The sequence below is a fragment of the Cnephaeus nilssonii genome (assembly GCF_951640355.1).
Source record: "Cnephaeus nilssonii genome assembly, chromosome: 6".
In the NCBI taxonomy this organism is placed as follows: Eukaryota; Metazoa; Chordata; class Mammalia; order Chiroptera; family Vespertilionidae; genus Cnephaeus; species Cnephaeus nilssonii.
Window position 1 is genome coordinate 33,900,986 of NC_137077.1, and position 25,869 is coordinate 33,926,854.

General features: G+C 36.8%; 1 protein-coding gene across 2 annotated transcripts in view; it reads right to left on the bottom strand.

The window, feature by feature from the left end:
• The window catches only part of ITPR2 (inositol 1,4,5-trisphosphate receptor type 2), a 427,719-nt gene that overhangs the window by 204,737 nt on the left and 197,113 nt on the right, over nucleotides 1-25,869 (bottom strand). For both annotated transcript variants that reach the window (XM_079773600.1, XM_079773601.1), the window contains exons 31-34: nucleotides 23,704-23,955; nucleotides 20,877-21,002; nucleotides 9,716-9,844; nucleotides 8,427-8,547 (exon numbers count right to left, since the gene is read on the bottom strand). In XM_079773600.1, the coding sequence (XP_079629726.1) occupies nucleotides 8,427-8,547; nucleotides 9,716-9,844; nucleotides 20,877-21,002; nucleotides 23,704-23,955 (628 nt within the window). The remainder of the gene's footprint in view (nucleotides 1-8,426; nucleotides 8,548-9,715; nucleotides 9,845-20,876; nucleotides 21,003-23,703; nucleotides 23,956-25,869) is intronic.

A 25,869-nucleotide genomic window follows, 5' to 3' on the forward strand; every position in this document is an offset into this window, starting at 1 on the left:
TTAATACCTTTAAAGACATGGCCTGAAATAGATTCTCTGCACTGTCAAAATGTTATAAATATGAATTTGAAAGCAAAATTTAACAATGCAAATTTGACTTTCCATATATTTGTTTTAAAATTAAAACAGAAAAGAAGTTGTGACTAGAAAAAGAAAATAATTCATTCATGATCTCACAAGAACATTAATAACTAGAACAATATTTTCCAAATGCAACCAAAAAATGATCGAAACTTAGCTTATGTTTATTCAGCTAGAAAAATTGTTATGAATAGTATAGTGAAATGTGAATTAGGACGTATTCCTGGGATAATGGTTATTCCCTGTCTTCTCTTCCTCTTAATAAAAAAGAACTAATGAATTTACTACAACTAGTCACTCTTCTGGTATGTAGCATTAACTCCAACTGTGTGCTTTTGTGGTCACATTAACATTTAAAATGCTTAAAAAAGAAATACTCCTGCCCGGGCCAATGTAGCTCAGTTGATTGGGCGTCGTCCCATGCATCAAAAGGTTCCTGGTTCGATTCCTGGTCAGGGCACATGCCTAGGTTGCAGGTTCCATTCCTGGCAGGGGGTGTGCAAGAGGCAGTTGATTGATCGACCAATGTCCCGCCTCACATCAATGTTTCTCTCTCTCCCTCTAAAAATCAATAAAAATATTTTCAAAAAAAGAAAAGAAATGCTGCTAAGTACAACTCAGATACCATCTTGCTACGAATATTTGGTCAGAGAGTAAGTATATGGAGTCCTTAAAAAACTAATAGGAGAGAGCACGGATTGTTAATAATGCATTTGTCTTTTGTAGAACCTTGCCTAGAGAAAGCCTGTTCCTTCAAAGGAGCTATCTTTATCCACAGGTACTTTGATCATTAGGCTAACCTGCTAATTAGGCTTATAAATCGTGAAAATTCTCTGGATATGACAAGTCTTCACAATCATTTTAAGATGTAATCAAAATCGATTTCTAATTATTATTCATTAAATATTGCATATTATGTAAAAAAATGTTAATTAGACAAAATTACTGATGATATCTGCCAGACCAAGATGCCTGAGAACACACACACTGCAGTGAGAGGTGCCCTGAAAAAAAATGCTGAGAAAGATAAACTGACAGGTAGGGGGAAAGGCAGCAGCAAGCACAAGCATTAATTAGAGCACGTGGTTGGTTGTCAAGCCCTACTGTACGGGCCCTCAAGAACAGCAGGTGCAAAGAAAGGGCCAACAACCAAGGGGTGCGCAGAGTGGCACCTATTCTGTATCATGTGAAAATATCCAGGAAACATCTGTACTGAAGCCCTAGTGTGTTTAAATATGAAGAACATTAAAGATATGAAATGCATTTTTCCTGTTTGGCACTCAAACTATACTGAATTAATCCCCAAATTGAATAAAGAATATAATGTTATGGGTTATGCAAGAACTAGTATTGGCACACCTGACTAGTCATCTGGAAAGAATAAAGTTGATGCTATGCCCCTATACCTTACCACTAAATATATTCCAGATAGCTCAACATTATAAACAGCCACATCAAAAACACAGACAGAAAACCTACAACCATGAAAATTCTCAGTGGGAATTTAAAAAAATCTCAGACTGATCAAGGACATTCTGAAGATAAAAGAGAATTTGAAAAGCCTAAAAGAAAGTGAATTTCTGCCTACATAAATAAATGTTCATATGGAGAATGAAAATTTAAGAAAAAAAATAGTTCCTTATATGCAAAGAGTTCATTTCCTTAATAAATAAAGGGCTAAACAAATTATTGAGAAAAAGAAAACCTTTAGAAAAAGCAAACAAAGCATAAGAAGTGACAGTTCACTGTAAAGGAAATAACAATGACTTAATCATATAGAAAGGTTACTTTCCTCACTTATAAAAAGATATATACTTTAAAACTGTAATGATATTTTCTACTTATAAGGTTGGCAAAAATTGGGAGATTTGAGAACATACCACATTGTCAAGGAGAAAGATACTCTCCTACATTGCTTGTGGCATGTAAATTGAACAATCTCTATGGAAGACAGTATCTGTCAAAATTAAAATACCCAGAAATTCTGCTCCTAGATAGTTACCTTATTCTCCCTCATGTGCAAAATGACTGGAAACAACATAAATAAACAACAATGGGGTTAAATAAATTAAAATATAGGCACACAGTAGAATATTATGCAGCCAATGACAAGAGTAGAATGTTCATTCATTTATTTATAATTACCCATTTATTTGATTCATGCAATAAATATTTGAGTAGCTACTGTGCTCTAGGCACTGAGTCAGACTCTAGAACTATGTAACAGATAAGGTACTTAGTTTTACTGCTTTGTTGTTTCTGTACTTGTTTATTTACCCTGGATGTGCTAGAAATTCATTGAGGGCAGGAAATATGGTTTCACAGGCTGCATTTTCCCAACAATTAAAATAAGGTATTTCAGATAATGAAGGATCATTATAAGTCAGATGAATTAAGTACATGAACAACTTTATAAGATTTGGTCCTATCTTGTAATACATGCAGATTTAATTTTTAAAAAGTAATAATGGAGTTTTTAAAAACCGTAATTACAGGAATGTATTATGTCTAATTCTTTTTACAATCTACCTAATAAAAGAGTAACATGCTAATTGACTGTACCTTCATGATGCCCACCAGCCAATCAGGAGTGAGTATGCAAATTAACCCAACAAAGCTGGTGGGTTAATTTGCATACACAGGCGCCACGAGAGGCCCGGGGCGGGATGCTTGCAGCATCACCATGGCGATGATGCAGGCATTCTACACCACCCCAGCCGCTCCTGGACTCTGGGCAGCGTGGGAAGGCAGAAAGGCGGCTCCACGCCTGAGCAGAAAGGCTGCTCCGGCCAGAGGGAAGGCGGTGTCAGCAGCCAGGGGAAGGAAGGCCCATTCTTGCACGAATCTTCATTCGTGAATCAGGCCACTAGTCAACTATAACATCCTAGATACATGGATACAGATATGTTTGTTTTAACAGAGACTAAATTTCTTTTCTCAAAGGGTTAATATTTTATACATGTTCAAACTGGGGGCGGGAGAACAATTGGCTTGAAGATTAATGTTGATTATTCAAACCATTTGTAAAAGATATTTTACAGAATTTCCATTTGGAAAAAACATTTTGTTGCCAACAAAGTACCCAATATTAATCCTCCCGAATCATTTGAAGATTATGAAACATATGGAACAAAATTCTTTTTTAAATGCAATAATATGAAAGTCATTCTTGGATGCTTTTTTTCAAAGTACTTCTAGCACATACTGTTGTATTTTATATAAATGAGTAAACTGAGTAACAAGGAATGACCAAGGGCATTCATATTTATCCATAGTATGTATCTTCAAGGTTTAAAATGGGTAATGTTGCATAAACTGATTTGTGATAGTAGAGTGTCACAAATGTCTGCTAGCATGTCGGTCTAGAAGGGCTTCAGATCCTGGCTCTGTCCCCATCTGTTCATGTGACCTTGGGTGAGTTACCTAACCTTGTAGAATTTGGGAGGAGGGTAAGAAACTAGGAAAAGTAGATGAAGCTCAGATGATGAGGGACTTTCTAAGCCATGGTAAGGAATATGACTCTTAAGTGCAACAGAAACTTTTAAGCAGGTGAGTGATATAACCTGATGTGCAATTTGAGATCATGATGTTATTTAGGAAATGGACTGTAGCAAGACAGGAATGGAGGTAGGGAGTTGAGTAAAGAGACAATTCTGTAGTTCATGTCAGATAACGGTGGATCTGAACAAGGGTGTCTCACAAGACAAAGGAAAAAATATGTACTTTGCAAGTGGAACCCAGAGAATCTGCTGTTGTGTTTAATGGAAGTGAGCAAAAGGGAAGAATCAAATGTGACCCCTAAGGTTTTTAAAAGAAAAATAATTGTAAAATAGTTATTCTTTACAGTGGTATAAAAATATGCCTATTACAGCTGTCATATATTAGTTAAAACCCTAGTCTTAGGAAGCTGTAAAAGAAGTTCATTCTCACGTTCAAATGTTGGGAGATAATTATTATGTTCCCTTCAGATATTTTTTGTCTAAATATTTCAAGTGTTTTTAATCACTACTCAAGTAAGATGGGTTTAGATCCCTTTACTACCATGAATGCTCAGTTCTGAATGCCTTTCATTTCGGTTATGTTTTTCCATGATCAGTAACCACCAATAAATAAAAAGGTAAATCTAACCATCACAAAGCAGAATTTGCTTTTCAACTTCTTCATTCTAGACAATAGCTTTCCATTAATTTCATTTTGATAGACACTTCATAATTATTGTCTCTCAAAATCGAATAGAGGAGTTAAGATGCAGATTGATGGTGATATAAGTTAGAATAAAGTGAAGACCATAAGAAAATACAAGTGGTCCAATGCAGGTCAGGAATGGTTTTTATGGTGGAATTTGAGGAATGAAAAAGCTGCTGAGAAATGGCAATGATAGAAATTGGAAAAAGAAAGGGAAAAGGTTATGGTGTGAGCAATGCATAGGGCATGATGGCTCAGTGTGCTGTCACATAGCAGGGGTGTGAGAACCAAAAAGGAAGAAGGTATGATTGTGTTGTGGAAGCCACGAATGTTGCAATGAGGAATTTGTCTACTTTGTTAGGCAAAGGGACGCCACTGACGGCTGGGGTCTCCTTTGTTGCAACAGATAGAATTTCACTTCAAGAAGATTACTCTGGTAGCAGATTTAACTAAGGAAAGAGGGAAGTACAGAACAGTGAATTCCAACACAGGTCCAAGAAGGAAGTGATAATGGGTTAAAAAAGGCCTTTATAGAGAGGGAGGAAGGAGAGGTACAAATGCAGAGGACCAGTAGGAAGAGAATTTCCAGAGCTTTGAAAACTACTCGGATAGAACTTAGAAACACAGAGGAGGAAGAAAGCATGCCTCTCACAGAGATGAAACTGAGGGTTTACACAAGAACATCACTCTTATAAACCTCTCTTGATCATTGACTTAGAGATTTTTAAAACATTTTTTATACTTCCCATCACATATGTCTTCATTGCATATGAAAAGTAACTAGGATTTCCCATTACATCATAAGGTTTCTGGCCAGTACAGGAAATGGTAGAAAATGAAATCTTATAGCTTAGAAATAAAAGCTATCTTTAGACTAATACAGTGTCAGTGACTATTTTAAACCCCCGAAGCTCTGCTATCCCGCTATGCTTTGACTACACAAGGAATGCCACTGAGGTCGGAACTGAGATGAAAGCACAACATGGATTCTCACTTGTGCCTCACAGTTCTTGGTGTCTCAGCTTCTAAATGTTAAGAACAGCATGCCATCTATGCTCTGCGCTGGGCCAACTGGTGTTTTCCCCATTGCATTTGCTAAATACTGAGGGAGGAAGAAGAGGAGGAAAATAAGGAAGAAGAGACGACGAGGGAGAAAGGGCGGGGGGAGAGACTTCCTTAAAATGTAAAATATAGACATATACTTGGCAGCTGAGACAATGTGTGCCTGTGAAAAACGTATCAGATTTCTTCGTTTTTCCTTTGGATTTTGTCTTTTTACTGGTTAGTCAATTTCCCAGCTGATTTGATCCAAATAAAAATGCTCTTAGTCATGTTTTATTATAACTTGAATGTATACTATTAAAAGCTCAGAAGTTATATAAAAGCATGAACAATAGGACTGGATTCATCTATCACTCCCCCACTCAGAGATAAGCAACGTTAATATTTTATTTATAGCCCTCTGGACATTTTGCTATGTGTATCTTTTTAAAATAAAAACTAGTTTCTCTTCTATGTCCTTCTTCATTTTGGACACATATTATGGCCTCTTCCTTGATTTCTTCCCTTCCCTTTTTGAATCACTCAGTCCTGAAACTTAAGGAGGAGCAAAGTTAAGTGTCAGCGCTGAGCAAGGAGCCCACCAGGAGCTGAGGCGGTCCAGAGCACTGGCGCCCAGACGGGAGTGGAGGCGCCTGTGTGGAAGGCTGCCAGCAGTGGAGAATCAGAACTTGAGTGGGGGGAGAAGGGCACCCACACTGACGAAGAACCTGGCAGGAGTGTCAGAGGTGAGGAGGGTATTCATGTGACCAGGTGACCCCACATAGAGAGCAGAGACCACGCTAGGTGGAGAGGATGTCCCCGAGAGAGGCAAGCAGCCTGACTTAGAATGTGGGAGCCTCCCTGGGAGGGTGTCAGAGGCCAAACTGGCAGAGGACACATCCTTTGGGGTGGCTAAGCCCAAACGGGCTATGGGAGAACAGGGTGTGAGAAAGAAGGGATCCCGGGTTTGGAAGGATCAAAGTGATTCTTTTATTGAAGGAGAACCAGCATGCTTGTGTGTTATGGGCCACTGAGTCGGCCCCAATGTCAACCCTATGAGTGGGTGAGATCCATAACGTCCTGTCCAAAATAGGCCTGCTCAGCTCTGTAGACTCATGCCTCTGGCTTCTTTTATGGAGTCAGTCCATCTCCTGTTTGGTCTTCCTCTTTTCCTGCTGCCTTCTCTTTTCCCAGCATTATTGTCTTTTCCAAAGAACCCTGCTGTCTCATGATGTCTCCAAAGTAGGACAGCTTCAGTTTTGTCATTCTTGCCTCCAATAATGTACAGCTTCCTTACAAACTGAATTTTTCAATTCAGGAACAGTATATCTCTCCATTTATTACAATCTTTTGTATCCCTCAAAATGGTATTATAATATATTCTCTTATGTTTCTTGTGAAGTTATCCCTTAAGCATTTAATATTTTTATTGCTATTGTGACTGATATCTTCTTCACAAGGTATTCTGTTTCTTTTTAGTATACAAAAAAAAAATCTATCAAGCCTGTATTAGTCTCTTAGTGTTAATAATTTTCAATTATCCTCTTGGGCTATAACTGCTTTTTAATTTATTTTAATTAAAATTGAGCAGTCATTAAATTTTGTCAATATAAAATCACGTAGGCATGGGGAAAAGACTAAAAAATGTTTAAAAAGTCAGTAATTAGTTAAACCATTTATTCAGTATCCAATATTTACTGAGCATATACTATAACCTTAGCCAAGTTGCCTCATCTAGAAAATTCTGTTTCTGCAACTAAGAAATGTAAATACTCAATAACCCTATTTAAGAATATATCCTAAGAAACTGGGAACACCAATCAGAAAGGATATATGCACCCCTATGTTCATAGCAGCACAATTTACAATAGCTAAGATCTGGAAACAGCCCAGGTGCCCATCAGCAGATGACTGGATCAGAAAACTATGGTACATCTACACAATGGAATATTGTGCTGCCATAAAAAAGAAGGAATTCTTACCATTTGCAGCAACCTGGATGGAATTGGAGAACATTATGCTGAGTGAAATAAGCCAGTCAATGAAAGAAAAATACCACATGATCTCACTCATTTATGGATAATAAAGAACATTATAAACTTGAACAAAAAGATAGATACAGAGGCAGTAAAGCATCAAACAGTCTGTCAAATTACAGCAGGAAGGGTAGGGAGAGGTGGGGAAGATAAGAGATCAATCAAAGGACTTGTATGCATGCATATAAACATAACCAATGGTCACAAAACTCTGGGGGGTGAGGGCATATATGGGAGTGGGGTGGGGGGCGGCAATGGTAAGATATGTACACATATAATACCTTAATAAAAAAATTGGGAAAAAAAATTAAGTGAGATAATGAATGTAAATTGCTTAGCACTGCACATGGTAAGTGCTCAATAAATGTCAGCAGTAATGACACACACTGTAAGCTGCCCTTCCCAATGCCTGCAGAACCAGCCTGAGGAGAGAATGGTCAAGCTCCTCTGATTTTTCAGTCCAGCCAAGCCTGTACTTCTTTTTCCTCCTCCCTTCTGCCATCTATAAGGTGGCCTTAGTTAATGTCAACAAAAGAAAAGATGAGAGAGAAATCTGAGAAATTCTTTCTAGAATTTACTCATCCTTGCCATTTGTAATGTTTGAAGCCTTCCACACATAATAGACTCTCAGTAAATACTGATGGATGTCAAACAAAATTAGAAAACTAAAAAATCCTCAATAAGGCCTACCATCATCAGTTGAAGGCATTAATAAGTCTGGCTACATAATAGACAATTCCAGAATGAAATCTGAGATAATTAAACAAAACTCATTCCTATAAAATCTCACTGGCTTAAAAGTGCCATATGTAATATTAAGTTTAAGTTTACAAATAGAATAATTAAACAATAAAATAATTAAATTTTAAAATAGTTTTCTAAAAGAAATATAATTATATTATCCTCTCCAAAATTACACAATATTCAGAATCATTTGCTAATCATTACTGCTAAGCTTTACAGAAATTATACCTGCTTTCTTACTAAATTATAAACTGAAAAGCTGCTTATTTTGCCTATTAGCCAAAAGCCTGATTTCTTCAACAAAATGTAAAAGCAGTAAAATCCGACACTGTGACTTACCCACTTCAGCCAAAGTTCTGATACAGGACTCCACAGAGGCCTTCTGAGCTGGGTTTGGCCAGGTGCAATTGTAAATTCTGAAGGCAGATTGCAGCAGCTGAATAAAAACTGGCTGGTGTGTCTGAAGACAGAAAGAAGAAAGGCAAATAGGCCACTAAGCCATTAACGCACCTGATACAGTATTTATGCATTATCAAAGTAGCTCATCAAAATGAAACATAATATAATTTTTTTTAGTTTCAGAGCTATTAAATGCATATTAATTCAAATATATTTATTACGTACCTATTTCATGAGAGGCATGAGCCAGATACTATAGAAAGTCAATTATTTGCATTTGAACTGTATTCTTAATCAGAAAAATATGGCATTTCTTGAAGTCAGTGACATGAACTTAAGTACATTTTTATAATCTCTGGTTTATTTATCAGTATAAATAGAGAGAAGGTGTTCTGGATGTATTTAGGTATTTACATTTTGGTTTCCATATGATGGGTAAGTAGAGGAGACAACAATTTTGAAATGGTTCAATCAAACAGTTTTAAAGTTTTTTCTAAAGAAAGTATAATTGAAATTACATTTTTATAAGAGCAATATACAGTTATTGTAAAATATTTGGAAACCATTGACATGAAAATTACCAATTATTCTACTACGTAGGGGTAATCAGTATCAAAATTTTGAAGATAACTACTGTACTGTGTTTTTTCATGTATGTATGCATGAAAACATGGATGACAGTATAATGCAATTCTGTGGCCTGTTTTACTCTTACTTCATGATCATTTTCCTAATCATAAATATTTCTTTTAAAACATGATTTTTAATAAATACTACAGATACAGTGGATTTATTTAGCTACCCCCTGTTTGTGGTGGATGTCAACTTTGAAGTTTATAAATACCTGAATGAAAATCATGCTATATAAAACACTGCTAATTCTTTCAGGACAAATTACTAAAGTGGAATTATTGAGTAAAAATGCCTATCCATTTAAATAATTGTGTAATTTATTTCGACAGCTGGCAAACAGTCATTATACAATATGAAAGTTCCCATTATACTTAGAGGGGGAGCAAGAATAAATTAACTTGAAGATGGGGCTTCTCTATTTAAAATAAAGTTCAGTTCGGTAAACTCACAAAGGAGAGTAACAGTAATTAACATGAGAAATGTCATCCTCAGAAATGTAGGGAAGGACTTCTTTATCAGGTTAAAGTTCCTCCTACTTGAGTAAAGCATATACATTCTGTGTGGAGGAATGCTTTGCATGTGTTGGTTTAAGCTACCTGGAGGCTGGTACTGTTGTCTGAGAAGGGAGAATTGAAGAAGCCGCTCACGATGCTCATGATGGACTCAGTCACACACTTCTCCAGGGAGGTGTCTGCGTGTTTCCTGTCTGTGGTTGTGTTGCAAACCTGGGGGTAAAAATAAAATAGCTCAATACATTCTATCACGTCTTTGAATTACAACTCAATACTGGGACCTTCTAAAAATGGCCTGAAATGGTGGTTTATAACATTTCTTCAGCTTTTGAAATTTGCTTTGAATAGAAATACCTCTGCCTAAAATCTGTAGTAGTTCCTCCGTTACGTTTGGTTATCATCTCATCCTAGGACCAGAATCCATTCACAGACACCCCTCCCCTCTCGCAGCCCCTTCTTCCTGAACCACATCTCCCTACTGTTGGGCACAACCTTCTCCCTCCATCCCCAAGCTTAGATTTTCTGAAAAATACCTTTCCAGTTAATCTGAAGAAGTCAAAGAGGAAACAGTCATAAGTATAAGAAAGTGGTGAGTGTGATTAATGGGGGCTTATATCTGTACCAAGCCCCAATGAGAGGATGCAAACCAGAAAGTATCTGGAAAGGAAAACAGAAAGCTAAAAGAGGATAAAATCCTTTCCGATAATTTTGACTTTTTCATCCACAGGTTTATGTGGGTGCATTTGTGGGCTTGCTTCTCAGAGTAGGCAAAGCGGGACGAGACAATGCCAGAGCTGAGGATAAATCAGAGAACATAGACTCTGAACTTTATATGTGATTTAATGTGGCAGAAATTTGTAATTTTGCTTTAAAAAACTGCACATTTCCAAGTATGTCAGGGTAGACAAATGGCAAAAGCTAAGATACATGATTAAAAACAAATGAAAAACAAAGATGGGTGATGAAAAGACAAGAAGATAAAAAGAAGAATAAAGGGGGGGGGGAGTATGCAGTTAGAAAAAAACAGAGTGAGAAAGTTTAAGTATTCACTTAATATGACAGGTAAATATTATGGTGGCCATATGTTCCATATATTTCAATAAGGTGATTAATCAAAAGAATAAGTAAATGCAATTTAATATGATATTGCTTTAAAACCTTTTAAACAAATAAATTCACAAAAGAGAAATATTCCCTTCTCAAACCACGTGTCTCAATGTTTTGGTTTGAAAATAACAGTAATTGCTAAATGGAGATGGAAGAAAGAGCAGAGGATTTGTTTTGCTTTTAAGTTACTTCCCATGGGGGCAATTCATTTCTTCCTCATCTATCAAATGACATCTATCTGACAGGGCCGTATTAGAAGTAATCTCGTAGAGTTATTGTAGGGAACAGTGCAATCAAAGAAAGTAAATTGTGTCAAATTATATAATCATTTCATTATCATTCCAGCATATAACATAGTACGTGGTATATACAAGATATTCAATAAATGTTGTGAAATGAATAAATCAATTAATTTAAAAAATGGAAGAACAAGAAAGGACTATTATTTTGTTTTAGGTTAACTTTGGGTTAGGCTATATTTGTGGAACATCTAAGCAAGGACTAAAATTTAATGTGGCCCCAGAATAATATAAAATCAATTTTCCCATAATGGATATGAAGTAGGATTTATTGCATTTAGTATCTTTCCAGCACTGGCTTTTATAGTGAAAATTTCTGATCGGTAAGATAAAAATATATTAAAGTGGAATAGGTACCAGACCAATGCTGCCATCCACAGCCCAAATAACCTTCCTCCGCACCCAGTGACATTTCACACAATTGTGGGGGGCTCTCTGGAGCTAGCAGAGCATCACACTGCAGTGCCTGCAAACGCACACTTGCTAAAGAGGCAGCAAGATTTGCTTTAGTCAGTGGATTAATAAAAGCAATTTATTTCTAGCTAAAGGCTTCCCTCAAAATCCTGGGTAATGAAAAGTCTACATTTAAAAAAAGTTTTCTTAAAGTAGCCAAAATGTCAGACAAATGAATTTAATTATTACTCTGCAGACATGGATATTCTGTTGATGAGCTGGCAAAGTTTGTGGTAATAAAACAAGACACATAATTTGTAAATTAGTATATATTTATAACACCAAATTTATTTTTGTCTTCATTTCAGTGCAACCACTAATTATATAGCTATAATCGAGTTTTTTATTTATGTTTTATTATAATTTTAAAGTGCACATAATTTGAACATATCTTCATCATAATATAAAGTATAATTTTTAAAGCACATATAATTTGAATATATTATCATCAGAAATATAAATTAAGTAAAACGTTAAAAATATATATTTTTTTTAAAGTCTGGGTTTATAAAACTGTGTGGAATCTATTCCTCAATTAATTTGGATAAAGAATTCAAATAATTTTTCAAGATATTTTTCCTGGCCCTAGCCGAGTGGCTCATTGGTTGGAGCATTGCACCACACACCAAAAGGTTATGAGTTCGATTCCTGGTCAGGGCACATACCTAGGTTTCAGGTTTGATCCCCAGTAGATGTTTCTCTCTCACATAGATGTTTCTTTCTCTCTCTCTCTCTCTCTCTCTCTCTCTCTCTCTCTCTACTAACTATATTTCTTTCTCCTGAAATTTATTTTTATTGACTCTTGTCAATAATAAAATCATATCACATTCATTAACTTTTAATGTGTAATACATATATTTTAAAAGTATCAACCTGTTTGCACATATATATTTACCATGTAGTGTCATTTTCTCAATACTTATTTTCTTTTTTTTTTAATCCTCCCTTGAGGATATGTTAGGTTTTTTATTAGTTTTTTAGAGAGAGAGGAAGGGAGAGAAAGAGAGAAACATTGATGTGAAAGAGAAACATCAATCAGTTGCTTCCGATATGCACCCTGACCAGGGAGGGATCCAACCCACAACTTAAATATGTGCCCTGAAAAGGAATCAAACCCACAACCTTTTGATGTATGGGACCAGACTCTAACCAACTAAGCTACCCAACCAGGGCTCTAAATACTTATTTTAAAAGGCAAGCTTTATCGATCATTTTAATGCACAATCACACTTTAATCCATTTTTGGGATGAACTGAGGTATACATAGACAAAAAAACAAAAACAATACAAATATTTTTTTTTATTTTCTTAGTTTTTCCTTCTTGTTGGTCTTTTGTGTGAATTCTCCCCCCCCCCCCCCCCCCCATTATAAAGAACTGAGCAAAATCCTTTACTTTCAGATTCAGATTTTTGGGGAATGTTTCACCAAAAATAGGAATCAGCAGAGGAGGATATGTAGACAGTTTTATACAACTTGCTGGGCAATAATAAATACACTATGCTATCAACAACCTATGTGTGAAAACACTGTACATTTCCTCATTCCCACAAACTAGCTCTTGCTTACAGGCTCTGCTTGGAGATCAGAGTGAAAGAGAAAGAAGTCAGGTAGCTACTCTGCCTCTACCTCCATCCTCAATGTATATTAGTGGTAGGAACCCTGACACAATATTCAAAAATACAAAATTATCCACAAACCTAAAATCCAGATCAAACCATGATTAACATCACGGAATCTTTTCTTCTAATCTTTCTGCTCTATCATATATATTTCTATAATTAAAATCATTCTAGATAATCAGTTTTGTATCCTCTTTTTCATATTTATCATGCAATTATTATTAGCACTTCTCACATTAAAAATCTTCCAAGTGACTTTATAACATCTTATAGATATAACATAATTTTTAAAACCATTTCTCTACAATTAAATATTTAAGTATTTCTATTTGTATATTATCATAAGAGTAAATTGTACTCCTTTGACCATAAATTCTTCATATTATTTCTAATTATTCTCTGAGGACAGATCCGTGGAAGATAAATTACTTGACACATTAAAAAGGTATAGAGGCTTTTTTTAAATGTACATCAAAATACTTTTCTGAAAGACAGCCTAAATCTACACTCTCATCAGCAAGGTATGTGAAACAAGATTTAATACTATTTTTTTATTTCTTATAACTCATAGCTGGAAATTAGATCTTATTTTCCTTTGTATTTTTTTAAATCTTAACAGTTGACTATTTTTTCAGGCAATTACCTTTATTTCCTCCCCTGTCAATCATGAATGCCAGGCTTTTGCCCATTTTAATATTATACAGTATTAGTGTTTTTCATATATTTATGTAAGGATCATTATCTTTTTAAATATATAACTTTTCCTATTTTGATGTTCGTTATTTTTATGTATGTTTTATGTACTTAAATTTAAAATTTTCAAATAGTGAAACATTATTATTTTTCTTAGCTAATTTCATTCATTGCTTTTATGCTTAAAATGAACTTTCTAATCCAAAGACAGATAAATATTTACCTATCTTCCATACATGTTTATCATTTCACGATTATCTCTAAAATCCATTGCAATTTATATTATATGATGTTAGGTTAGGAGCTGAGTTCATTTCACCTCAAATAGCCTGTGTCCTCCAATGTCATTTTGATTTAGTTCTAATGAACAATTTTGTTGGATGCCTATTCCATGCCAAGAATGTTCTACAGGGTGGGGCAAAAGTAGGTTTACAGTCATATTCTTATTTAGTAATTACTGTTTTATTTTCTAAATGAACAACTATAAGCCTACTTTGCCCCACCCTGTACTTACCTATGATCAATAGGTGAACAGAATATATAAAAATCACTACTCTAATTTATATCATTAATTTGATAATCCAGGGGAAAGAAAACTACAGCCCATGGGTCAAATCTAGTCATATCCATTCATTTACATCTTACCTATGGCTCCTTTCCCTTTAGTAATTGCTGTAACAGTTATGATAGTTGCCTGAAAGCTGAAATATTAACTATGTTGCTCTTTATGGAAAAAGTTTGCTCATCCCTGAAAATGGTTGATCATTTCTTTATTATATATTAATACCTTACATATGTAAGAATCTGATTCAAGCAATTCATTTCATTTCATTAATACATATACTTAACTCTATGCTGAGACCACACTTACTTTGTTTTCAAATTCTGTTTTGAGATATTTTTAGCTGCAGTTGACATTTATTTGTCCCATAAAACATACTGAGTACCTGCTATGTGTGAGTCACTGCTCTAAGTCAGGTAGGTAGCCGTGAATCAAACAGACAAAAATCTCTGGCCTTTTTTGTTTCCGTAGAAACAAATATGCATACAAAAATGTCAAGTAGAGGAGGTGGGATGAAGCAAGTGAAGCAGGGACAGAGGGGAAAGGCTGCTACTTTACACAGAGTGGTCAATGGAAGTCTCTGAAGATTTTTAAGCAGGGACCTGAAAGAGATGAAAGAAGTCATGAGGACACCTACAGGACGAGTGCACCCCAGGCAGACACAGATGTGTTGAGATGGAGTGTGTTTGGCATATTTGAGGAGCAGCAATGAGGCCAGTAGATGGGACAGGGAGCCAGCTAGTGAGGGAACAAGAGGACATGGGGAAGGGGTGGGTGGACAGAGGAGAGGCCAAATCATATAGGAGTTTCACTCTGGGCAGAATCTGAGCAAAGGAGAGATGTGAACAAAATTACTATTATCATTCATTTTCATCATTATGGCTGCTATAGAGAGACTGGATGGAGGGAGGGGGCAAGAGTGGAAGCATGGCCCGGCCGGAATGGCTCAGTGGTTGAGCTTTGACCTATGAACCAGGAGATCATGGTTCGATTCCCAGTTGGGGCATATGCCTGGGTTGCAGGCTCGATCCCCAGTGTGGGGCCTGCAGGAGGCAGCCAATCAATGATTCTCTCTTATCATTGATGTTTCTATATGTCTCTCTCCCTCTCCTTTTCTGGAATCAATAAAAATACATTTTGAAAAAAAGACTGGAAGCATGGAAACAGGTTTCTATGGCTTTTGCAATAATTCAGATGAGAGTTAATGGTACCTTGGAGCAGGATGGTAGTAATGCCATGTCCAGAAGCAGTCATATTGTAAATATCTCAAGGTTAGAGTTTGCAGAATTTGCTAAAAGGTTGGATTTAGAGTGTAAGAAAGTAATATTATAGATGACACCAAGATTTTTTGCCTGAATGCTGAAATTGAATAATGGAATTGCCGATTAATGGAATTGCCATTTACTGAGATGCAAAAGATTTGAGAAAAAAATTAACTTTTAGCGGGACACGGAAGTGAATGAAGAGTTGGAGGTTAGATAGCCAAGCAATGATGTCATGTAGGCAGTTGGATATGTGAGACTGGACATCTGAGGAAGGGTCCATGCTTCAATCAGCCTGGTATCGCAGTAGGGAGAGTGGATGAGATTGGCAAGTAAGTGACCGTACACACAGAGGGATCAAGTCTAAGGTTTGAGCCTGGCACATTCCAATGTTTGAAGCTGGAAAGATTCAGAGGAAACAGCAAACTGAGGAGTGGCCAGTGAGGTGGGAGACAAACAGAACAGGACTATTGTCCTGGTGGCCAACTGAAAAAGTGTTCAAGAAGGAACTGATCAACTATGATCATTGCTGCCAATGCAGAAAGTATGATGCGGACCAGGGACCAACCAATCATCAATCAAGAATAGCCAAACAAGAATACATTGCATGTGGCACCATCATTATAATTCAGCATGAATGTTGAGGAGAAAAATAGAATTACACCTGAGGGAAAGGTGCTACACAAAGAATAGGCTTTATAGAATATTTTCTACCCTTCACTTCCCTGCATTGCTAGCTAATAAAACCATATAAAAACAATCCTTTAATGTGAGACTTTTCAGTAGCTCCTTCAACTTAAAGTCAAGAAAATTATAGAATCAAACTATCAGTCAAAGAAAACCTATTCAACCCTATCATATTAAAAAAAAAACTTAGAAAGTCTGTTTCTAAGTACATATAAATTTGTCTTTACTCCTACTTCCTATGACTTGGGAGGCTAAGTAAAGGGAGAGTATGCCTCAAGTGATCTATTTGAAAATAAAATACTCGGATGTATCTTGTTAAGCAGTGACTGATGGGACAATGCCATGACACTGTGTTAAGTGTGCCTCTAAGTTATTTCTTGGTCTAATTTCATTCTTCCCATACATCATTTAGAGTACTACAGGCCATTATAGAATCTTGAAATTGATAGCAAAATTGGGAACACCTTCAAAATAAAAAATATAGTCTGAGGCTAACATTGACCACAGCCCACCTCCCTCCATGTGCTTTCTAATAATGACTCCCAAACCCTGACCCCACAACAACCATCAGTTGTAAAGGCAAATAAAAGCATTTCTGCCCTATAAACACCAATTTTATCTGCATGAGAACGTAGATCAAAGTAGGCTGCCGTTAAATGCTCAGAAAAGAGTGGAACAATTTTTCGTGGGTCTAATAGCTTTGCTGCCTGCCTAAATCTGGTGTATCTATGGGACGTGGATGCAGTCTTTGTCAGAAAATCCGAATGGAAGAGGTGTGTGAAACCATCTAGCACCAGTTTATTGAAGTCTTTCAGAAAGATTTTCTTAGATGGGTCTTAACAAGATCAAAGAAAAGAGGACGCAAGAAGGAAAATGAAAGATACTAGTTAAGGTGACTTAATCGAAAGCATTACCTAAGAGCAAACAACAAGCTGGTAACAGGCAAGGAATTGACTCCAGAGAAATAAGAGAAGACAGTTTGAACGTGGCAATGTTACTACCGATTAGTGTTTTATTTGCCTGTTAAAGAAGATTATTCTCCAAATTTCTACTAAAATAATCATATGCCTCATGCTGACAATCCCTGCCTGAGACATGTGGTGCCATCCCAGATGCCATACTTATAAAAAAAAAATAATAAATTAGAGAGAGTCCAAAGTATATTGAAAATTATAACAAGCCCAGAAAGACATGGAGAAAATGATGAGAGTGGTTGTAATATATCTGAGAAGCTGTTATGGGAAAAGTACTGGGTTAGGCTGTAGCAGACTTCCCAGCTCTGTTACCAACTAGGCAAGTCACCCTTTGCTAGCAAATAATTTCTCCACAAAGAGGTCAAATCTGAGGTCAACCTAAATGACCTTAAGTCCCTTTAAGTTGTACAATGTTATCATTTTAAAGTCATGTTTCTTATAGTAAATACCTATGCTTTGCTGAACTGAATCATTCCATGTGGATACAGAAAGAAGAAATAGGTAAAAATTAGACTACATAAGAAATCTGGCTCAAAATTAGAGCTTTTAACAACTAAAATTGTGCAATAATGGAACCAGTTGTTTCAAAAAATAGTGATAGCATTGTTGATGGAAATATACAGGCATATGCTAAAAGCTGTGAACTCTACGACTGCCAGTCACTTCCAACCCTAAGATCCTGTAATTCTTTATGTCCAATTTACCAAATACCTTTCCTCAAGATTACCATTTCTCACTGATGTAAATCAGTTGTGCCAGGATTTCATACTTTTGTTGTAACTAGTCCATCTCTATGTTAAGTTGCTATTGTGCTTTTCCAGCTTTATGGACATGGTTCCTGGCTCCTGTCGACGTTGGATGCTCTCCCTTTTGGTTATCCTCAACAATCTTATTTGGTACAGGTCTTGGGGAAACTTTTTGAAATTGCTTTAAAGGCTACATATAACCTTATAATAATACCAGTGATATTACCATGATATGGATACATGGATAATGTTATCAGTTCTCTTACCAGGTGCCAAGCATGTGCTATGCAATACCTCATTGAATCCTCTCCATAACCCTATGAGGAATGTGTTATTATCGTATTCGCTTTACAAATAAGGAAACTCAGACTCCGAAGAGTAAGTTCCTTGCCCAAGGTAACTGAGCTAATAAGAGGCAGAAGAATCTGGACTTGAACCCTGGTCTAGCTAATGCCTCTAAAAACTCTACTCTCAACTGCCATGCTCTCCCATAGTGGTTTGCAAAGTGAGGTCCCTGGACCAGCAGCTTCAGCGTCACCTGGGAACTTGCTAAAAATGCAAAGTAGCACAACTACTGAATGAGGAACTCTGAGCGTGAGCCTCAGCAATAGTGTTTTAACAAACCCCCCACCTAATTCTGATGCTTGATAACTACTTGGATTTGGGAACTATTGCTCTACTGACCTGAACATTTGCCTATAAGGCTACATTCTACTTATTTAACCACATTTTTTATATTTTAATTTGAAAGTGTGTGGTAGCTTCTTAACCTTTCCTAAGGGGGAGAAAGAGAAATCTTAGATATGGTAACGTCAGGTTTCCTGCCCTTTCCCTGAAATAGGAGGGCTGATCCCTTGCCATGCTTGGTAAGGGGAGAAGAGAGCTGCTGCTTTAACATATAAATAAGGGGGAAATAAGGAGAGAGAAAAATGCTTTCTGCAGTACAGCTAAGCTGTTGTGGTTAGACATAATAAGTGAATTGACCAGGAAGATTCTGAAGTTCCCCTAGAGTCTTCAGACAATAAATAACATTAACTGTCTACTTAAAATAGTGAAAATGAAACTCCTTCCTACATGTACACTTTTTTTAGAAAAAGAATATATACATCAACTGAAAGAGTATTTCAAAGGCAGCATAATCAGTGGCAGCTATCATCAGCTTTCTTTGGTTTAAAAAATAAAAATCCCTTTAGCATTGCAGCTCATGCTGCCTTGAATGTGACCTTGATCTTTTTCAAGCTTATCTTTAGCCCGTAGCACCGTGCAACTCTGCAAATCAGTCCATAATCTCTTTACTGTCTCCCTGCACGTGCAGTTTTAAAGCTCGGTCATCGGCATATAAACCATCCTTTACTTCAAGGTCTCTGGAGATACTTGTCTCCGATCAGGTACAAGGACTTTCATAAGGTCACAGCGGGGGCGGGGGGGGGGGGCGAGGGGTGGCAATTATGAGTGCTATGTAAATCCTCTGTAGAACAGGATGATTTCTCCACAGGTGCAGGCTTACCTAAGAAAGATAATGAGTGCCTTTGATTTCTACAGAAATGAAGTAGAACAGGAATTGTGTTCCTTCACACTTGCTTGAACATAGGGGACCTCATTCACCCTGCTAAAGGAGTTCCTGGACTGGAATAATGCATGGTTTATTGTATTATCCAAGATTGCTCTTGGATGTCTGGATCTGCAGTTAATTCTTTACTATATCCCCCTTTCTTTGTCTTCCCTCCTCCCAGAAAGAATTGTACAGAGGCAGTGAACTAATGGGTAACAGTCAGCATATCTTCTTATAAGACAGTGAAAATATGGACCTCACCACCCCCTCTCCTCCAAGTACCTCCCCAGTAAGGCCTATTCACATCTACCAGCACTCAGGAATGCAGGAAGCCAGAGGACTGGGACAGGCCAGCATAATAGGTCCAAGGAGTTATCTACACACTATCTTCTATTAGTGAAACTCCTATTTCAACACTATGTCCCTTAACTTTAAAGAGAAAACCAGAGAAGATTTAAAAAAAAAAAAAACAACACCCTCAAATAATAGACCCTGAACATAATGATAACTCAGCATGCAAAAAAAAAAAAAAAAAAGGATAAGCCACACTAACTTTGAAATTGCTTTAAAGGCTATATATAACCTTATAATAATACCAGTGCAAGCTATCAAATTAAGTGCAAGCTATCAAAAACCATCCTTTCCTTTCTTTATTCACTCATTCATTTATTCAATATTAATAGAGCAAAACATATGCTAGATAGTATCTAGAAAATACCAACCTGCTCCACGTGTCCTGCTCAAAAAGCCAAGCAAGAGGAAATGGACTCAGAGTAAAAAGAAGAACATATTTTGACTGGCAGGAGTAAAGACACTAAATGGTTCAATCAATGGAGAAGCCTCTGAAGAAGCAACAGTGAGCAACGCTACATCCTGAATCATCGGCTCAGGTTGCTGTCTGTCTGAAGGCAGTCACCAAGACCTCTGGAGATCCTTTCCAGCCGGGGTTGCAATTGCACTCCTGACAAGCGGTTGTATACGAACTGACCTTTGCCAAATGTCTCTCTAACCGAGGTCAGAAGACCACTAAGTTTCCATTTAATGACAGACCAATATAGTCAGTTGTAAGAGTAAAAATGAACATTTAGTTGCTCTATACACTGTACTGGGTATTTTGTATACAAAAATCTCACTCATAATCTTATGGAAGTCATAACTTTTGTAGTATAATGGATTATATCCAGAGGTAGTGGATTTAATTCTAAGTTTTCATCTGGATGCTTAATACTGTATATATATATATAGACAACTGAACATGAAGTACTGTTTAATTATCAAAGTATGACTTACCCTTGCCATATCCACCAAGAAGTTCTCAAATAATTTCCAAATGTGGTTACTTGTGTAAATCTCTTTCATTTCCACTTCAGTGTCAACGTAACAGTGATTAACGAAATTCACATAAGCAATTTTAACCTGTGCAAGTTTCAAATACAAAAGGACGTGAGTTTTCTTCATTGTTCCTTTTCAAATATCAATTATGAAAAGTTAAATAAAATCTGTGTTAGTTCCCATAATACATTATGCCAAGTTTTGTGTCTACCCAGAAAGCAATCCCATCTCCCTTCTTTTACTAAAACACCCCATTCCCTGAGCCAGGGTAAACACGTGACCTTGTATTCCATTCTCCTGGGCCCAGAGGTCTTAAAACAAGTCTATCTATTTGAGACACTAGGAGTCAAAACTGCTCCCTTTCCCTCTCCCCTCTTTTTCTCCTCCTTCCTCTCCCTTCCCCTCCCCTGCTTCTCTGACTCTGCCATATTCTTTCTCTCCCTCTCCCTCCCCCTGCCCCACCCCTCCACTTCATTGCTAAAGTGGGACAAGGTAAAACTGAACTCCAAGAAGCCATCTTCTCCAGGCATGTGGAGGAAAATTATGCTCAGAAGAGAATAAGGCAAAACCACAAAGAAAAAGGGAAGAAGAGACGGAGAGAATGCTGACATTGTCCAAACCTCTTGATCCATCTGAACAACTATCCTTCCAATTCCCAAATACAGATGTCAACAAAATCCCTGTATTTTTAAAAATTTAAACTAGTTGAAGTTAGGTTTCTGTCACTTGCAACCAAGAGAGTTCTAATAATATGCTTAAATGTGTGGACTAAATAATACTTTATCATCATTCAAAAATATTGAAATTACTATTTCTGAGAAGAAACAGGTTCATTTTTAAAATGTGTAGGGGAGTAGTTTTTTTGTTTTCAATTTTATTTTCTTTATTTTTATTGAAAATAGGAAGACTGTTACAAATCTCCCCAGAAAATGTGTAGATGTATGTGTGTATGTATATGTGTGTGTGTGTGTGTGTGTGTGTGTGTGTGTGTGTGTGTGTATGAAATCATGTAAACAATTTAAGGGGATTCCTGGAATCCAAGTTAGAACCATAAGTAATACAGGGTCAGCATTCATGTCCTCAGTGCTTATTCCTACTTGACCGAGGTCCAAGACACATTTTAAGTGACAGGGTTCCTGTGCAAGGACTGACCACAGGGTAGGGCGACATCAGAGCCATTTGATGCATTATCATAATCACCTTGACAGCAGCTAATATGTACCCATTGTTTGCTGCCTGTCAAACACCTTCAGCATTTTGTATATAATGTCTTACTTAATTCCATCCTCCAACAACCCTATCAGATCTGTACTATAATTATTTCACTTTAAACTGTGGAAATCGGAGATTAGAAAGGTTAATAACCTATTGGAGCCAGTCAAACTGCTACAAAATAATGGACCCAGGATTCTGATTCATTCTTTAAATCATTCGTCCATTCATTCAAAACCTATTTATTAAGTGTAGGTTTAGGCTCAGCCAATATAGTGGTAAATAGAAACAGACCGCATTGTTTCTAGACCCCAGTTGTTTGTAGACCTAGACTTTATCAAGTTTAGGAGAGGATATGAGGACTACAGATATTAATAACTAATTAAATTCAAGTGTCAAATTTCAAATGATAGAATCTACTCCTGGAGGCCAGTGAAGTCTTTCTTGGAGAAGTCATGCTTGAATCAAGATCTGAAGGAGGGAGAGTGAAGTGGCAGAATGTGAGAGGTCAGAGTGTGTGGTCAGAGAGAGCTGCGTGCGGGAAGGAGCCTGGGCAGGAGCAGGCCTCGGGTAAAGACAGAACCCACGGAGTGACTCACTACACTAGGCTTCCTTTCTTTGCATCTTAGTTCAAGCCAATCAGGGCATGAAGTGCCTCTGGTTTGAGGTGCCAATAATCCCACAAAAATATACTTCAGGTCTATCATTACTACGTAGGACAATTTGGAAATAGGAAAGTTAACCTAACCTGATACATGTGAAGTGACTGTGCTTTAAAATGTTTGGATTTATATCACATTCAGTGTAACACATTTATGAGCTTTGCAACAATACAGCACCGTAGTGGAAAAAGAGGACATTACAATGTACATTCCTGGAAGCCTTGTTAATCCTGTTGGCAGACAACCAGCTTCTAATGAGTTTTGTTCCCTAACACCAGAGCCAAGCTAGGACACAGGGTAAAAGATGATGTGTGAACAAAGCAAATATGCGTGTCCATATTTCCAAGAACGCATCTGTTCTATAAAGGTAACACTACAGAGTCCAACAGATGAGCCTACAGCCCCATCCAAGCCTCTCCTACCGATGACTGTGAATTATTTATGAAGGGTCTTCTTCATTCTCAAGAATATACTAGAAGCTACAAGTAAATCTCTCATTTTGTTCACAGGGCCATATTTAGAATTCAGAGACTCCTACAGTAGCTTCCAATGGCTATACTTCAATAAGGTTTATCACCTTTCATAGCTTTTATAGAACTTCACAAGAGATGAGCCGGCATGGCTAAGTGGTTGAGCATCGGACCTGTGAACCAGGAGGTCATGGTTCGATTCCCGGTCAGAGCACATGCCCAGGTTCGGGGCTCAATCCCTAGTGTTCTCATCGTTGTTTCTACCTCTCTCTCACACTCCCTTACTCTCTGAAATCAATAAAAATATATTTTTTTAAAAAAGAACTAAACACAATTCCTTGACTAAATATATTATCTCATTATAAGTAGTAGTAAGGGGACTTCTGGCACTTACTTTAAATTAGTAGAACTCTATAGCTGCTAAGCTTTTACCAGGCTTACCTCGGGGATGCAGTCATCGTGGGTCACCACCCGCACTATGTCGTCCAGGGGCAGAAGGGAATTGCACTTGATTTCTGTGTAGACGTTTTTCCCCTCTGTACAAGCTGCCAGCAACTCCACCAGGGTGATGTGGTAGGCCAAGGGGCCACTCTCATCCCCTCGGTCTCTCTCTGAACACATCATATGGAGAAGGATGGGAAATGATGCTCTATCATTGTAAAATATCAGCACATCTTCACCCCCATTTATCAACTGAAATGATAACAAGAGAGTCTACATAGCAGACCAAATATTCATCCTTGCGATCATTGCCAAAGGCTTGTTCTATCTGGAAACGTGTATCTCTTTGCAAAAACCGAGATAACAATGCAAAAGCAAAACTATACCAAGGCAGGATGGCGAAAGGATTCTAGTCAGGTGCTCAGAGATCAGTCATGAACTCTACCAAAACCAGCAGGGGGGATATGGGAGCAGTGGAATGGGCCAAGAATTAAGTGACACAATGACAGTAAATTGTTCATCAGTGAGTTACCCACTGAAATAAAACATGCAAAATATTCAAATAAAGTTACTTCCCTCTACTGCAATGAAAGACTCCAATGTCAAAGCATAGGAAATCTCATAAGTGTAAATTTAATAAAGCAGAATAAAATATCCCCATATCCTTTAATAGTGACAGAGTGAAAAGCCAGTACATTGAGCCAAATGCAACTCTATAATCATCTGGAAATTCCAGTGTCATGAGCATCACTAAAGAATAAATGTAAAAGCAGAAATAGGAGAAATAAAGAGAAAAAGAAGGGGGGACGAATAAACTCTTAGTATATAAATTTTGCTTCCTATTTTGTTTATATAATTTTAATGGAGAATTCCAATAGGTGGTAATTTTATTGTTCAAAATCCATAATGTATTACTGTCTATATAAGTAGCAAATTTTTAATCCTAATGTGAGATATTTTGGTAGGTAACACACCTTATATAATTTTTGTGTTATTTAAATTAATAACATTTAAATGGATAAGAATTAGTTGGCTTTGAAATTTTGTTGAAAGAGAATGTACATGTGTCAAAAATATGTATTTAAACACAATATAACATTACAAACTTCTTTACACCTAGGAACATTTCATCTTCTAAGTGTCATAAAACTAGCTTAACTATTTGCTGCTTTCCAATTTAATTATTTCCTCGATAATCGTAATACAAAATCATATTAGTTCCCACACACTTCTAGGCAATGAAGAACTAATATAAATGTAAATGTAGATAAGTAAATATCACAAGTTAAAAGTTCCTTAAAATGTTTAACAACAAAAATTTACATTAAAAATTCAAAGCCTTGCCCTGGCCAGTGTGGCTCAGGTGGTTGGACATTGTCTAGCACACCCAAAGGTTGCCAGTTCAATTCCCAGGCAGGGCACATCATACTGTATCAATATAGAAATCACCCTCATTCCAAAAGTTAAGGTACACAGTTGTGCACATCCCCCCAAACAATGTAATCTACTACATCACTTTTTGGTACCCATGGTTGAAAGATGTCTTCATTCATTCAGGCCTTTCGAAAGCCATTAGGTCACAGGGCAATGATTGACCCAAATGGGCTCAAAGGACTCTCAGTTCTCCACCATACCCCTTGGTTCCTAGCGAGTCACTTACTCATTGCATAAATCTCACTCAATTTCAAACATCACAATGAAAATGGCCAAATAAATTCAGTACTTCGTTCATTTGTTCTCCTTAAACATTTAACTTACTCTAAATAGCTACATTTTCACTTATGATAAATCACTGATGAATAATTTCTATGAATTCAATTCCTTTCAAAACCCTCTGCAAACAGTAGCAGAGAACACCCATTTGAGATTTCAGGAAGCGTAATAAAGGCACAGGAAAAAGCAGAGTTTAATCCATTTTTGTTATACACTGAAAACTTACAAATATAAAATGTTGTCACTTTCATTCTAAATAATCTACAACATTTTGTAGGATTTTACCTTTATTTAAAATACACGAATTCATTAAGAAAAAGAAAAGCTCTTAGAAAATTATAAAATCAACTTATGTTACTTCACTAGAGGCAAGCAACACATATTCGTGCTTAAGTAGTCATGATTAAATTATTTTCCAAAGTCGTTTTTTTTTTTTTTCCTCGCTCTAAATTA